This window comes from Apaloderma vittatum, unplaced genomic scaffold (assembly GCF_000703405.1).
Source record: "Apaloderma vittatum isolate BGI_N311 unplaced genomic scaffold, ASM70340v1 scaffold41777, whole genome shotgun sequence".
Taxonomy (NCBI): Eukaryota; Metazoa; Chordata; class Aves; order Trogoniformes; family Trogonidae; genus Apaloderma; species Apaloderma vittatum.
Genome location: NW_009725301.1, coordinates 1 through 16503, shown reverse-complemented (window position 1 = coordinate 16503; position 16503 = coordinate 1). Strand labels below are relative to the sequence as shown.

General features: G+C 38.3%; 2 protein-coding genes across 2 annotated transcripts; one reads left to right on the top strand and one right to left on the bottom strand.

Annotated features, from left to right (window-relative positions):
* Positions 1–48: 48 nt before the first annotated feature.
* On the top strand, positions 49–8836 carry ACTL6A (actin-like 6A). Its single transcript, XM_009872838.1, has 14 exons — positions 49–109; positions 704–780; positions 996–1170; positions 1519–1619; positions 2867–2964; positions 3653–3747; positions 4026–4132; positions 4218–4307; positions 4495–4556; positions 4887–5001; positions 5364–5444; positions 6406–6501; positions 7551–7637; positions 8172–8836. The coding sequence occupies exons 1-14, from the start codon at positions 49–51 to the stop codon at positions 8250–8252; spliced, it is 1326 nt and encodes a 441-aa protein (XP_009871140.1). The 3' UTR covers positions 8253–8836.
* A 2084-nt stretch (positions 8837–10920) lies between these two features.
* On the bottom strand, positions 10921–16389 carry MRPL47 (mitochondrial ribosomal protein L47; the record flags this gene model as incomplete). The annotated part of the gene is made up of 6 exons (XM_009872837.1): positions 10921–11038; positions 11469–11564; positions 12964–13094; positions 14771–14867; positions 15634–15694; positions 16244–16389. Coding segments are annotated over 6 exons (649 nt in total), but the record flags the coding sequence as incomplete, so codon positions are not given.
* Positions 16390–16503: the final 114 nt, after the last annotated feature.

Sequence of the window (16503 nt, the reverse complement as noted above, 5' to 3'; positions counted from 1 at the left end):
GGCGGCGGCAGGCCTTGTTTGTGTCCCTGCTGGCCTCGTTTCGCTAAGATGCCCCCAGGAGACCGGCCAAGCCGTGACCCTGGGCCGAGCAGCTCCCCTCAGGTGCGGGGTGGCCCGACAAGACGCCGCGTTTTGCGAACTGGGCTGTAGTTTCCTCCCAGAGCGCTCCTGCATGCCCTTCTGTGAGGACTGAAGTCCAGGTGTTTGGTTTTCAGAGTTTGGTTTTCCTGGGGGCTTGCAGAGCCACCTCAGTGAGGATCTGGGCCCCTAAGGGTGAAGGCACTCAGTGGCGTGGCCGCCTTCGCTGACAGATCCGGTGTTTGCAGGCCCACCTGTCTAATTCTGGTCACCCCCGGGAGATCTAGGCTCACCTGGCTTTGTGTGACTCTTGTGTTAGCACTTCTCCAAAGGTCTGTCTTGTAATCTATTCACATACAACCATGTTACTTTTTTGTTGAAATTGCCCTTTTACTTATGCTGAAGGGAGGTACTACAATGTCCTAGTTAAAGCCTATCAGCAGTCTCCTGATAGTTCAGCTCCGGGTAACTGGAGATCTGAATAGAGAAGTGTATCCTTGCCTAGAAAATGATGCCTTGGCTTGCTTTTCTCCTTTCGCAAGCGAAACAGACAGTGGGTGGGGAAAGGTTGGTATTGTAGTAGAGTCATAACCATTCACTACCTCTTTATTAACAATCTTTCCAGATGAAGTTGGGGCTCTTGTTTTTGACATTGGCTCGTATACGGTGAGAGCAGGCTATGCAGGCGAGGACTGTCCAAAGGTGAGAATCTGTCACTCAATGGAAATACAACATGAATTGATGCTTTAGGGTTGTTTTGGTTTTTTTTGTGTTAGTTACAAGTTTTCAGAGTGTGCAGATTTTTTATTTTTTTTTGTTCTGACTGTATTGTATAAGGAAAGCTGTATGTTTTATGAGCAAAAAACCCACACAAAACATTAATAATTTTCATATACCGTGTACCTTTTGCCTGACAGGTTGATTTTCCAACGGCCATCGGTGTGGTGCTGGACAGGGACAATGGCAGCACTCTGATGGAGATAGATGGTGACAAAGGCAAACAAGGCGGCCCGACTTACTACATAGACACCAACGCCCTGAGAGTTCCAAGGGAAAACATGGAGGCCATTTCACCCTTGAAAAATGGAATGAGTATGGTGCTCTGTCCTTTTCTAGCTGTTTTTAAAATGGCATTGCTCGGCTGCAAAACGTCATAGCTTTCATGTAGACAGATGCTATGTATGATCTAGAAATTTATAAGTTGAGTAAAGTATAGCTTATTTACAGTGTTGGTGGATTTTGGGCATAATTCTTGAAATGTTCATGATCTTTACAAAGGGGGAGAATTCTGCAAACCTACTAAAGGAGGTGTATGCCTGCTGAGGATAGCTCTTGGCTAAAGAGCTTTGCACAAAATAGAGCATTGGAAAACATTTATGTGTTTAAGAAATAGAACAAAACTTAGAATTAACTAATCTGCTCACTTCAATGTTGTTACAGTTGAAGACTGGGATAGTTTCCAGGCAATTTTGGATCACACTTACAAGATGCACATTAAGTCTGAAGCAAGTTTGCATCCTGTCCTTATGTCCGAAGCACCAGTGAGTAAAAGCAGCTTTGTATTTTGAAGAGTCTTAACTGTATCTTCTTGCTGACTCTACAAACATTAGTCGTGGAGAAGTCTGACACTGTCTTGTAGGTTACAAGTGTTAAAACTTAACTACAGAAATAACACATTTAAAATACTTTACCATGTTCTGGAAAGAGTACATTTAAGAAAAATTTCCAAGAAAGAAAACAATTTGAAATAGTTTGCATGAGTTGTGTTAGCAAGTGTTTACTATGTACTATTGTTTTTTACTTACAAAAAATTTCACAAAATGGAAAATAAGTCCCACGTTACTGCCTAGAGTAAAAGCAAAAAGTTGTTTGGATGTTGTATTAACTTTTACTTAATAAAATGGCATAGAAAGCTTATTGCTTCATTCAGCTTTACAACTAATATTACATGGCAGAGAATAATATTTATAATAGAGTAGTTATAATTTTTCTGTCTTCGTTTCTGTAAATGGCCCTGTGAGGGAGATGAATACAAATTTCTGGAAAAAAATGTGCATAAGGTTTCTGTCGTTTAAAAATACTTAACGTTTGAAGGGCAGATCTTAACAGTCAGAATACAAAAGGTAGACATGCCATACAACAGTTATACCTTTCGTTATTAAAAACTTACGGAAAGGATTTTCATTATTCCCTTGTGTTGCATTGTAACTTGGGGAGTATGGGTGAATTTGCAATGGTTATTTCATATTTGGTGACTCTGTGGGTGTCTGAGTAGAGGTTCCCATTAAAATTCTTCTTAGAGAACTAATCTTATTCTAACAAATTGGCTTGGAAAAAATTATTTTCAGTAACATGTAGAATATTTATATATAATAGTGGCTTAATCATAAGTACAGTAGAACTGTAGGAAGATACCTTGGAAACAGGAATATCTGGATTTATTTTTCTTTCAGCTGGGCAAGTTATTTCCTGTATCTTTCCCTTTGTAAAATGGGCATGTTACTTGTTTTAGAGAGTTCTTTGAGACTGACACTGGAAGAGCTGTAGAAGTGTAAAGAAATCTGTTGTAACAGTAAAAGTGTATATCACTTAACTCTGTGTGACAGGTAAGCATTAATGTATTGCAGAATTGGAATACAAAAGGCTTCTAAAGAAGTAAATTAATAGAAATCTGTCTAGAATTTTGAAAGGATTTATGGCATTCTTTTAGTATGCTCTAATGACTCAAGATAAATGTATCTTCCGTCTGGTCACTTACTTGTGGTTTGTTTTATTTTTTTTCTTCTAGTGGAATACTAGAGCAAAGCGTGAAAAACTGACTGAACTGATGTTTGAACACTACAACATCCCTGCTTTTTTCTTGTGTAAAACTGCTGTTCTAACTGCGTATCCTTTGGAATGTTTCACAGCTTTTTTTTTTTTTTTTTTTTTTTTGCTTCCCAGGAAATTACGGTAAACTTATTCTAGGCAATTCCTAGTATAACAGCACATCTAACTTCTTTCAAATTATTTTTTCCATAAACATCTAAGGAGGAAGTAAACAAATTCCATTTCTGAACTTTAAAGCTTTAGAGCACAGTTTTGAAGTTCTCCCAATCTGACTGTTTTCCTTGGAGGCAATGTCTTTCTTTTTTTCTTTCTTTTAATTTTTTTCCCATTGTATACCATGGATAAGAATATTACAGACCTGAAATGGTCTGTAATAATACAGTAATTGGAGCTTCAAGTTCCCGTAGCCTTAGGAGGAATATTTGCAATTATTTTAAACTAATAACATGTTTTCATCAGAGTCTAAATGAGTTGGATGTACTTAGAGCTTGCTGCATCGTGTTGACATGAAGTCTCACCTTTGTACGTCCAAAGCAGAAATTAGTTCACAGGTGGAAGTTAAATGCTGTTCTCTCTGTGAGATGGCACTTCAGAAGATACGCACTGAAAAATGGCAAATCCTTTTGTAGAGCCAAGGAATAACACATTGGGGTCCTCATTCCTAGTTATGCTCTGACTGTATGGCAACATTTTCTTTTTTTTTCTGAGTGAAAGTTACAGCGTTTTCCTTAATCATTTTGGCTAGTTTTGCTAATGGGAGATCTACAGGTCTGATTTTGGATAGTGGAGCAACACATACCACTGCTATTCCAGTGCATGATGGATATGTACTGCAGCAAGGTAAAAACTTTCATGGGTAGCAGCGTTTTAGTATCAAGGTTGAGTTAGCTTTTTTTTTTTTCTCTTCACTGCTTTTAAACAGATTTAAAAACAGACAAAATTCAGTCTTCTTAAATAAGGAAAAAACACCCCCACCCTTACTAGTATTCAATGACAAATATTTTAGTTGGGAGACTTTATTTGTGATTTCAGTGCTTTCTAAGTTGGTGAGGGAGGTTTGGGTTTTGGTGGTGGTTTTTTTTTTCTTTTTCTTTTGTTTGTTTGTTTTTGTCTTTTAGGTATTGTAAAATCACCACTTGCAGGAGACTTTATTACTATGCAGTGCCGGGAGTTGTTTCAGGAAATGAACATAGAGATAATTCCTCCGTATATGATTGCTTCAAAGGTAAGAAAGTAACCTTTTTTAATAAGGGTTTGCTTGGGAAGAGGCTTAGCCGGTTAACTGATGACCGTGTTTCCTACAACTTCAGGAGGCAGTTCGTGAGGGGTCACCAGCAAATTGGAAGAGAAAAGAAAAGTTACCCCAGGTCACTAGATCTTGGCACAACTACATGTGTAATGTAAGTAGGTCATTTCTCCTGCTCTAAAACTCCCCTAGGCATCCCATAAAGAAGTTTTGTTTGCAAGTGTATCAGGTTTTCCTTGTGAATAACTAGAAAAATCTTTTAAGAAGTCAGTATCAATTCTATAAATTCTGTAAAATGGTAGACTGAAATTCTTATAACCATATTATTCTTAACTCCATAGTGCGTCATTCAGGACTTCCAAGCTTCTGTCCTCCAAGTATCAGATTCAACCTATGATGAGCAGTACGTCACTGTTTTCTTTCTTGTAAAATTAATTTTCACTTGTGCATGGGACACTTAGCCTGTCCACTACTGTTGTAGGTTAGTTTTGTAACAGAATAAGTTTTTAGATAAAAACTTTTTTTCTGAAAGTAAAAATACAGTGTACATCCAGGTCATATTTATTTGTTTATTTAATAATATTACAATATGCATGAAGTGATTAAAAAATATTATTGAAAGTGTAAATCATATCAATCACAGTATTCCCATTGAAAAATATAACGCTACTTGGATAACTTAACGTTCTGTTTATATTGCACTTTAATATGATCTTTCTGACTGATGCTCCAGGGTAGCAGCACAGATGCCAACAGTTCATTACGAGTTCCCCAACGGTTACAACTGTGACTTTGGTGCTGAACGTTTAAAAATTCCTGAGGGATTGTTTGACCCTTCTAATGTAAAGGTAAACCAACTGTGATATGTTGTAATTACAAGCCTTTAAATTACTAGATGATCACATGGCTTCCTTTTGCATGGTGTTCGTTTCATGATTGGTACATATGCATTTGTTCTGTGTGATTCTCTTAGGGGTAGGATTTGCCTCTGTTTGTACTGGGGTTGGGCAAGCAAAGGATGAAATGTAGTTCCATATGGGTGGTGATGAGCAGAATGGAAAAAGAGGAACTTACTACTTTTTTTTTTCTCCTCACCTATAAAATGCTAAGTTCCCTTTCTAGTAATACTTGTAAATTCGGCTCACTTAGAGCTTTTGTATGCCTTGCTCTTTTGAAGCCATGATGTGTAGCTTACTAATTTTGATTCTAGGGTTTATCTGGTAACACGATGTTGGGTGTGAGCCATGTTGTCACAACAAGCGTTGGAATGTGTGATATAGACATCAGGCCGGTAAGTGTTAGTCAGATGTGTTATTTTAAGGCATAGATGTTTTTGTGCTGATGCCATTTTTTGGAACTAGAGCACTGTTGTTGAAGAAATGTGGATTTCCAAGGATAATTATAAACACATTAGAATAATCATCTAAGTACTGCATATTTTTATATAAGAATATGTACAATTACTGTCTTACAAAATGCTAAATCAGGACTTTTTACTTTTATTTATTGTTTCTACTTATATTTAATTAGCTGATGTCCAGATTTTGTGGCTGGCACTGCATAATTTGCATTGAATTAATTTCAGATGAGCATTTCATGTTCATAATTTTGAGTGTTATGTTCAGATTTTTGGGCACGGCAGTTACACTTTCTAGACATAACTTCTATAAAAGTTCTATACAGAACTTTTGTAGAAAGTAGAAAGAAGAAAAGTTTTAAAAGGAATCTTTTTTTCTGAAATTATGTTCTAACTAGAAAGTGGTGTCTATTTGAAAACATTCAGGTTTGAGATGTACTGCACTGCATGGAGGGGGTTGTTTCAAAATTTTTTTCCTCTTAACTGGTGTTTCAGACACCTTAATATGCCAGGCTGTGGTTTGTGTTCACAACTACAGTTACTGAGATTGAGAACTCTTGCCGTGCTGCAGGGTTTTCTGTTGTGATTGGAACATCCAGCTGTAAGAAAACCCAACAGTATGGATACGGGAGATACCTGGAGGCGTAGGGTTCTCTGTGAAATCATTCAGAAACACAAATCACTTAGCTTCCATTTTTCTTGTATAGTTTATTATTAAGCTGTCTTGAAATATTTTTTTTCAAGTGGATGGGGAGGGGTAGTACTGTTGGCATCAGGTGATATATTATTGCTGTTGATTATATGTACTTGTGCGCCATTCTTCTCTATTCTATGAAACAGTTGTTTTCAGAATGATTTCAGAGTTAATATTTTAGGTTGCTTATTCTCTTTTTAGGGCCTCTATGGCAGCGTGATTGTAGCAGGAGGAAACACTCTAATACAGAGTTTCACAGACAGATTGAACAGAGAGCTGTCTCAGAAAACTCCACCGGTAAAATAACTCTTTAAATTACTGCACAGAGTTACCATTTTTCTCTTCTGCCACATAAATTCACAAGCACGCGTCATAGCTTTGGCTTTGTTACAAATCCAACAGCTGAAGAGATTTCCGTGGTATAACAGATCTCCTTCTCTAATGAAGCAAAAGAAGTCTTGAAAGGTTCTTAAGAAGTCAGTTCCAGCAGATAACGGCTTTCCGAATATTTTTTTTCAGATTGTGATTCTAAGTTCTGTAATTGTCCCTAAGCATTTCCCTTGATGGCCTCTCTTCTGAAGTGTTGATGACTAACTTGAGGCACATTCAGTAGCTCTGCCCGAGGTCTTGCCACTTTGTCATGGCAGTTGCTCTTCCTGGATTCTACAAGCAACCTACTCGTAGATAAAATCTGGTGATTTAACATCCTGGTGTTTTTCTGTTTAAATCACTTAATGTCAAAGAAAGTATTTATTCCTTGCACCTGTGTTCTTGAGAGCACATATAGCTTATGATGTTTCTTGAATATTCATATTCAAGAAAAAAATGTTCTATTTGTAGCAGCTCTGAAATCATGAAAGTTATGAGAAACTAAGAAGGGTAGTGACTCGCTACTGCTTATAATAGCTGAGGTGCAACCCACTGAAATTCAAAAATTTTATTGCTACAAGGCATTTTAAAAGCAAAAGGAGTGAATGGGTCCAAAAAGGACTAGATGAGTTAAGTTCATCTGTGTTAGACGTTTTAGTCCAAGTGCACGTTTTAAGTAGCTTGGTGTTAGAGATGATAGTATGTGCTGCATTATTGCTCTCTACCTGCCGTATTTCTAACTGTACACATTTGCTGCTGCTTACTGTTGGGAAGCAAGATAAAAGCCACACATGTTCTATTCCGCTATGGCCCTTCTTGAATTCCAAGTACAGGGCTGATGAGCATTATTTCAAGTTTACAAAAATTGACCTTTTTCACCTGCCAAGTTCTTTGTGCTGCCCTTCTCTTGTCCCTAAAGGTCACCAATCTAGAATTTGTCTGATTGTTCTTTTCATTTTGCCTCCCTTTCTGTTCAGAGCATGCGCCTGAAGTTGATAGCGAACAACACAACGGTGGAGCGGAGGTTCAGCTCGTGGATCGGTGGTTCGATTTTAGCTTCTTTGGTTAGTAAACCTGTGTTACTATGTTGCTGTGTTAAGCAGCACTGTTGCTGCAAAAATCCAGTTCCACATAAGTGTGTGTTGTGGAGTTTGCAGAGCAATCATAATCTTGTCTATGCTTGTGGTAAGGCGAGAAGAATTTAGTCAAAAAACACGACACAAAATGAGCATTTCCAATCAGTAAATGCCTTGCCACATCCACCTGTTTTTAATGGCAAGGTGCAGGCTTGAAATACAGTATCTAAAAGCTATGTATGTAGTACGCCATGAAAGTACCAAACCTGCTTCTGTATCATATTCCTGAGCTTAATTCTAGAAGTTATTGAGTACTGAACGGGTTTAGGGGGATTAATTTAGCAGTATGGGAAAGGGAGATTGAAATTGGCCTTTGGTACTGCAACTTCCTGCCTTTAATTGCTAGCAATATAAAACTCCAAGGAAAAGGTAATGAAGCAGGCCAAGTCCTCTTACCTCATTTAATCTAAAGACTTACTTGTTTTTCCTTTAATTGTTTTTGTTTGGTTGTTTGTTTTGTAGGGTACTTTTCAACAGATGTGGATTTCTAAACAAGAATATGAAGAAGGAGGGAAGCAGTGTGTAGAAAGAAAATGTCCTTAAACCTCTTACTGTGAAAACTGCTGCCTGCTCAGTGCTCCTGTTTTATAGCTTTAGTATACTCAGGAATGGGATGGACTCTTTTGTAGGAAGTTTATATTGGATTTTTTGCATAAATCAAGTTCCATTTTAACAAACCTTAGGAATATGGAGAGACCTAAAAGGTACTATCATAGAAAAAGGATGTTTACATCCCTTGTAAAGCAATAATTCATCTAACAAGCATTTTATAATTTTGTATAAATATCTATTTTCTCTAGTATCTTTTCCTGGGAACAGCTTTACAGGTTAGCTAATAGAGGCAGAACCCTGCAAATGGCCCTGCAAATTTATTAAAAATCTCTTGTGTACTTTTACATGTTAGTCTTCCTTGCTGGTACTTTGGCCTTAAATTGCTTACTTTTCTCTTAAAAAATAAATTTTAGTCTTTTGTACTTGAGCAATTTTGTGAGTACTTGCAGAGAAAGTTACTCTTCTGTTTTGAAAAGTTTTTATTTAGTAGTCTAGGTGACTCAGCTCACTGTAAGCTTTTACTGTGTCATCAAAGTTTTTTAACATTCCATATAATGAATGTTATATTAAGCACTGGTTTGCTAATTTTCTATTCTGGAGCAGTTCATTTCGGTAAGCAATCTGTGCTTTCCACCTGATTTCTAAGAACATGCATAATGCCTTTGTGATGTAGGTGAGAAGCAAAACAGACTTGTTAAGGCAAAGGATTGTCCAAAACTAGAAGAATAGTCATAGAAGACCTCAGGATGTGGCTCGACATTTTTAAGGGGAGCTGTAACTCCAAGGGGCAGTCACTCCTCATGTATTGCTGGTATAGCTCCCTTGGCTGACTCGGAGCAGGGTCAGTAAGTGCCTGTGTTTTGCATGGGGAGTGTGCACTCAGGGTCAGAGGAAGTAGGATGATTTTTATTTTTTTTTTCCCCCCAGCAGGAACTGGCTGTCAAGATACAGCTTTATGTTACTGTTAAGCTCAATTTAGTTTACAACTGTGTGATGTTCTGTACAGGGATACAATGAAGTTCTGCTCCTTTTCTTAAAAGCTATGGGAAACCAAATAGCATTTAACCAATCTAAAAAAACCAAACAAAACAAGTAATGTTAACAGCGCTGCTACATTTTTCATATCCTAAAAGATCTTGTGGGTAAATAATGATGAGGCCTCTAGTTGAAAACAGTTTCACATTACCTCCAAACAATAAAGTAATTTATCCAAACAGCCTGCTTTTGTCGTATCACGATGAACGTTAGTTGCTCTTGAGACAAAGTTGCTTGCTCCAGATTTTTAAAGCTATTGACAAACTGTATTTCTGCCACAAAATGAGGCAAACTTAAGTCAGCTACAATAGGAGATGTAAGTCACCAGCTTTATTGTTGTACTGGGAGAAAGAAACTTGGTCTAGTTGCCACTCAAGTGGAATGTCAACGTGTGTCTTAAGACACCACAGTGAGTAATGCTTTCTAAAGTTACTGTGGCATCAGTGAAGTATTGACAGGACAGCTTATAGCTAGAGGTAAAGATAGAAAAAGAGGCTTTTTTGGTTTCTCTTCACGAACTGACGATGCAGATTAAACTTTCCTTGTGTCATGCACTTAGGTTTCATTTTGTCTAATCAACTTTTACCTTCTGTATATCTTAAGAATTGCAGTATCTGTGAATGTTGTAGCAGCATATGGAAAGCAAAACACTTTCTGGCGTTTTCTTACCACTGTAAAGGTTCTGTTGGAAGAACTGAGTATTTTGTGTGATGCAGAGGAATACCTGAAGGCCAAGATGATGGAGGTATCTTTATCTCCTACAGTTTTGGTTGTTTTGGAGTTTTCCAGTTTTATCTGATTATACTGCCCAGCACATCTGCTTCCTGAAAGATGGGTACTTGTGACTTCATTCTAAATGTCTACACAATGCCATCTGAAGGTAAAAAGCTTTCATAAAGTAGGTGTTTACCATCAACTGAGAGCAGGCGCAGTACCCTTCTACTTCAGTTTCATAGAAAACTCTTACCAGTTCTCCAAATATTTTGTACACTGCAAAAAAATTGCACAAATGTTTGCATTTGTCACAGGTGTCTAGAAATCTGGGTGTAAACACTGCATTGTTAGAAGTTCACGTGCTAAGTATTTTCATGCTTTCTAACAAGCCAGACTTAAAAGCACAGAAAATGTTCCTTTTAGCAGACTGAAGAGCCCGCTTCTCCAGACTTATGTGCAGAAAGCACCTGTAACTTAGGGGACACACCTGTAACTCAAGATATTCAGGGAACAAAGGCTAGTATGTGAGCCTCAGAGGTTCTCATGTTTCTGTCTGGTTTTAATGCAGATTTGTTAAACTAAACCAGTAAATATTACCGCAACACTTTATGCCTTCATCTGGCAGTCAGTTACTGCTTCTCACTGTTACTATATGGCTCACTTTTCTAATAGCTGGTTGATAGGTCATTTTTCACATATTTCTAGAAACAACTGTTAGGATTTAGAGTTATGCACCAAAGCTGCTTTTTAATTCCAGATCACAAGTTTTAATTTACGTAAAATGTGGGATTAAAAAGAAAAGATGGAGACTCGTAGGAATGCTCAGTTGAACTGTTTGCTCTTTTCGGAATTTGTTTCATGTTTCAGTTAAAGAAACTTGACCAATTGCTTCCAGCACTCTTTGAGCATGTTACTGGCTCTGAGACTTTACAGCAAGGTGAGGGAACTTGCTTTCCAAGACCTTCTGCCTCGTCCTCTCTAGGTTTTTCCTTCTTGCCCTTGCACGTAAAGATTTTTCAATTCTGAGCCTGAAATAAAGAAGTTACTGTGGTTAATTTCTCAGTAGCTTGTAATGACCTAATGAGCTCACCCCACCCCAATGAAATAGAAGCTATAGTCATTAGCAACTTCAGTATTAACTTGCTTTCAATAAGAAAATATGCCTGCAAAGCCAACTTTTTCTTCTATTTTTAAATTCTATAGAAATTCAGCCTCTGGGAGGATCTTAAGTAGTCTGCATGTAAGTTTCTTTTACCGTGCATCTTCATAGATAACCAAGTCTCCTAACTAAGATGAGAACAGCAAAAAGAAACAGCAAGATGCAATTTGAAAAAGCCTTAATTTTAGTCTACTAGCTGTAAAAACTACAAAACATTGCTGTTTTTTCCTTGCAAAGCAGAATAAGGAGGACAGAGGAACAGATCAGAAAATAATTTTCAGTGTTAAAAAACTTCTTACCTGATGAAGCGATCCACATGAGGTAAATAATAGAATTTCTTCTTTTTGTGTTTTTTGTTCAAGTACCATGGTATTGGCCATTCCTTATAGCTGTACCTGTTAGAGACAGGTAAAAGTGGTTATAGAACACAGACTTTTTGTCTTCATTCCTGGATTCCACCAACTACACTTGGTTACAGTACAGTGACAGTACAGTTCAGTAGTCCAAGTGGCAGACTGCACAGTTTGTACAGGGGTATTTACTTTCGGCTCTATTGTTGCCTTGTTTTTTAAACTACGTCTCGTACGTTGCTCAGCATCTTTCTGTAGAAAGTAGTCTTGCTCTAAAAACTGCAGATGTTTGAAAAGGCGACCCAGTACAGAGAGTGATTCTTTTGCATTTATATTTTAAAGTTACTCCTTCAGTAGGAAACTCTTAAAAGCTGATGTCAACAAGCTGTGCGTGATGAGACTTTTGCTTCTACTACTATTTTCTTTTGAATGACAGTGTTAGAGTGTCATGTCAAGTGCAAATCTGCTTGAACATAAGTCTTTCCCTCTAAATACAGACTCTGTTAGTTCTCTTTGGGGTTGACTCTCACATATGGGCTGCACAGATGGCTTATGCAGACATACCTACAGGCTCCAGTGCATCCAGACTGTGTAGGACCTACTACCCTGTGTATTGTGGAGTTTCTGCATGTGCTTAGAGACCACTTCACGTCGTCTGCCCCTTCTGCCTGCTGGGGACCGGACTTCCAGATATATGGGCAAACACTTCTTTGTGGATAACGCTTCCAAGCAGAAAGAAGCCTTACCCCTAGAGATGTAAGTCTGGTGGTTACTGCATTTAGTACTCTGCTGATTTATATTTAGTGGGCAAACAAATGGGTAACAACTGAAAATTTACCATTTTAATGTGTGACCTGGTATCTACACTGTTAACAGAGCTCAGTACTGTAATAAGTGCTTCAAATGCCAATATGACACGGGCAAAATACTGACTGATGAGCCTTCAGTGTCATCACGTGAAATTAGGAATTATTGAAAGTATCTAGATGATAAATAATTCCAAAGGTAGAAGCTTCAAAGTACGTTAAATACCTGTCAGGACTAGTAGGGAATGCCACTTTATGAGGTCTCATCCAGTACCCTGGGTGGTTGTACCACAATATGTGGATTTTGCATTAAAACTAGGGAAGTCTGGAGGGTTCAACTTGAACAGTACTGGCTTGTTCATTTGTGTGTCACAGAATACCTACAGTAGACATCCTCTAAGTACTGAAATCATATTAGTTACATGGAACAAATTTTGTTATAATTAATGGTAGAGTTTGCCAGTAAATTATTTAGCAACAATTACAACCACGCTAAAAAAACCACAGAACTCAAGAACCACCAGACTGCTGACCAGAAAACATCTTTTTTTCTATACAAGATAAGGATTTTCTGGTAAAGAGACAAAGCACAAGAAAAATTCACACATATCGAAAAAAAAAGAAGTCTTTTTCCATACCAGTACGTGCGTCCTAAGAAGTCATGTCTCCACTCGCCAGGTACTGGTTTTTCATGGCCAGTTTGTAAAAGCCTCAGAGCAACTTCTCTTTCTTTGACAACTAAATCTATATTTTTCATGGACTTTTCTACCTGGAAAGAGGAAATAGTTTCAGGATGGGCCAAAAAAACACAATTCTGACAAAAGACCTTAAATTAACGTCTAAGACAAAATTTGAAGGAAAAGCAAAGGTAAAACACACTAGGAGTAATCTCACAGCTGTGGACTGAGTGAAACAGCTGAATTGGCCCTGTGTAATAGGACAGTAAAGAATAGGTGTTTTAAAAACCTCACTTATAAGGAGAACAGATATGAAATAAGTGACAGTCTGATATTTCACTGAAAACTATCCGGCTAATACATCAAGCCAGATCTAATCCTGATGCTAGATGTACAGAAAGCTGAGGCAGGGGCAGGAAGGAAGGAGGGAAACAGACAGGATAAGCTGTACGTACTCCTGTCAGACGGTTTGTACTGGCTCTTTGTTATTCTAGTTTTCACTGTGGAGTCTGGCCACAGCCTCAGTAATGCCTGCTGGCGGACGAGAAAGCTGCCTTGACCAAACTATGACAACTGAGTTGAACGTGTAAATTTAGTCATGTCCATATCGTGATATTACTGTAACATGTTACATACGACAATACATTAGATGCTGAGGGAAGCTGCTAGAGCTAATTTTAATAAGATTGAGGTCTTTTGTTTTGGTGCAGTCCTAGCATTTCACTGTTCCTTGACTTCTACTTTTCTTGGACTTCAGCCAAAACAAAACAGGCAATTACTACAACTTGAATTTTGAAGTGTTGGGACTACTTACGTTCCTTCCCCAAACAAGTTCTGCTGTGATTGGTAATTGCTGAACAGGGATGTGTAGATAGGACTAAGCAGAAAATACTGTTCAGAATTACAATCACAAGAAACAGTTGAGAAACTATTACAATGAACTAGAAAAAGGTACGCTAGGAGACCCAGAGGAGATTCTTAATTGGATCTTCACTGTCTTATAGGTACAGTGATGAAACGACAAGAGTAGGAGACCAAAAAAATTCACGTCTGACACACAAAAAAAGAGATCGTAATGCAGCTGCAGATGTGCGTGTCTAAATAACAATATTTTTAACTATTAACTTATTAACTATACAAAGAAACTGAGATAAACATTGCAAAGGTCATGTTTTCCCAAATTAATTAGGATAAACAGGAGGCTATCTGAGAATATCTCTCATGTCTGGACTATTTAACTAGCCGGTGAAGGCAAAGATTTTCATCTATGAGATACAAGCATAGAGACAACAGTTGATTTATAAGTAAATGAAGTTTTCAATAGGAAAGATACCACGGGGGGAATTTAATAATTAGTGGCAGAATTGCAATAATGCAAAAGAAGGAGGGAATGACAAAAGTGAGGTCAGCAAAGAACCAAAGGGCACAAGTTTGGAGCAGTTAATGTCAGAGACAAGGAGTTGGCAACAGTTAAGTAGCTAAAGAAAAGTGTGCAGAGGGTAAGGATAGAGAATGTTGAAGATTTTACCAGGAAGTTTCTAGAAATCCTTTAGTGCAGTTTCAGGGCATGAAAATGGTAAAGTGTTTCTTAACATTATATAACAAGTGGAGAGGCCTTTCCCATTATGTTGCTCAAGCACAGTGTTTGTACATACACTAAAATCATAAATGGTTTTTAAGAAGTTCTCTTACAAGATTACAAACACTTCATTTTTCACTCAGCAATTTTACTTAAAGAGTCATGGTTTTAGCTATACAAAAAAGTTACCTTTTCTAATCGTTCTGGACTTGGCATAGGCTTGAGTTGTCGTTTTGATTCTTGCTCTAAAGTTAAAAGCATGTTTTTTTCCTTCAGTAAGACATACCTAGATCAGAAAGCATAGTACTTCAAAAATAATTCCTGGATGCATTAGCAATTATTCACTCACTACCCTGCTGGCTAGAGCACAGTTGTCCAACCTATAATCCTACATCATATACCTGCTAGCTTTGTATAAAGAAGCAAAAAGATCCTGATCAACTGGCAAAAGCCCCATAGAGGTGGGGAGGGCTGATGCACAGGACGTTTTAGGAGAGGCTGGGGGATTAAGGCAGCTCAACCTGGAATAAAGGCAGCTAAGAAGGAAAGAGGTTAACACTAAGCGGTCTTCCACTACCTGGACAGAGCCAGAACCTGCTTACAGATGCAGAGCAAAAGGACATGATATAGCAAGGAAAAAACCACTAAGTACTGGTTTAGCCCTGGCACAGGCTGCCTAGAGTGGTGATGCGATTTCCTGCCTCAGAGACTTTCAAAAAATCAGAATGGGTGCAGGCCTGAGCAACCCAATCTAATTTAGTCCCACCAGAGGTCACTTACCACCACATCTGTCCTGCAGCTCAAACAACCCCCATAATGCTCAAACTCGGCCTCTTCATACCGGACACAGCTCACCGCTGTCGCACAACCTCCTGCTGTACAGCTTTCGTATTCCGAGCTGTACCAGAACTGCGCGGCTCCAAGCCCAAAGCTGGCGGAAGCATGCGGAGCTGTGCGGCAAACTAAATTTCCTGGCTAAGAAGTTCTCTAGCCACACTACTGGAACTGCAGAGCTGCTCTGAAAGAAGCGAAGCTACTTCAGTAAAACTTACCAAAGTTTGTGCAAATCCTCACTGCTCTTGCCCCTTAGCTGCTTTATATTCCATGCGTCCCCTGTAAAAAACAACAACAACAAAACCAAAATCAGTGTAATAGAACAAAGTTTTATTCTGAAAGAAAAAAAAAGTGCTTATCTTGGCAGGCTCAGCTGACTCAGCAAAGCAAAGAACACCTTTTAAAAAATACTGCTGCTTAGAAAGTTATCCTCGTGGATATTCAGCTTTGCTGTGAAAACACATTAGAAGGGCAATTACACGTACTGTTTATTTGTAAAAAGCTGGGAACTTTATATATAAAATAAGATACAAGTATATAAGATGAATCTTTACACTGAAGTATTTTTCTGCAATAGAACCATGTATTTCATCACAGAACATCTCTTCTGCATAGTTTTGCTGCATAGTAACTATTTTCTTACATAAATGCAGAATACACAGAAAAATAAACAAGCACAAAAAGCACAAGTATAGATACATATGTATACATACAAAAATACATCTTACATAACTACAACTACTTCCTATAATGCAAAAGAATACGTCAGATTTCCACTGAGCACAAGTGGCTGAAAGATCACTATCAGAAATGTGAAACATAACTCACCGGACTTGACTGTTTTTTCTCCCCAGTTTCTTGGATCATCAAAAACCTCCTCCAGGCCTCTCCGAGACACAGTGCTGTGCAGGAACTTCACCCCAGGGAGGGGCTCCGCTTTTGACAGGTTCTTGTGGAACAGGTTCAGGGTCAACCTGCATAAGAGTTAAAGGGGGAACTATACACGATAGGAAAAACAACACTCGGCTACCGCTCACAAAGGCCCAGGGCCCGCAGCTGACTGCCGGAACGCGTAGGGCGGCTCTCCC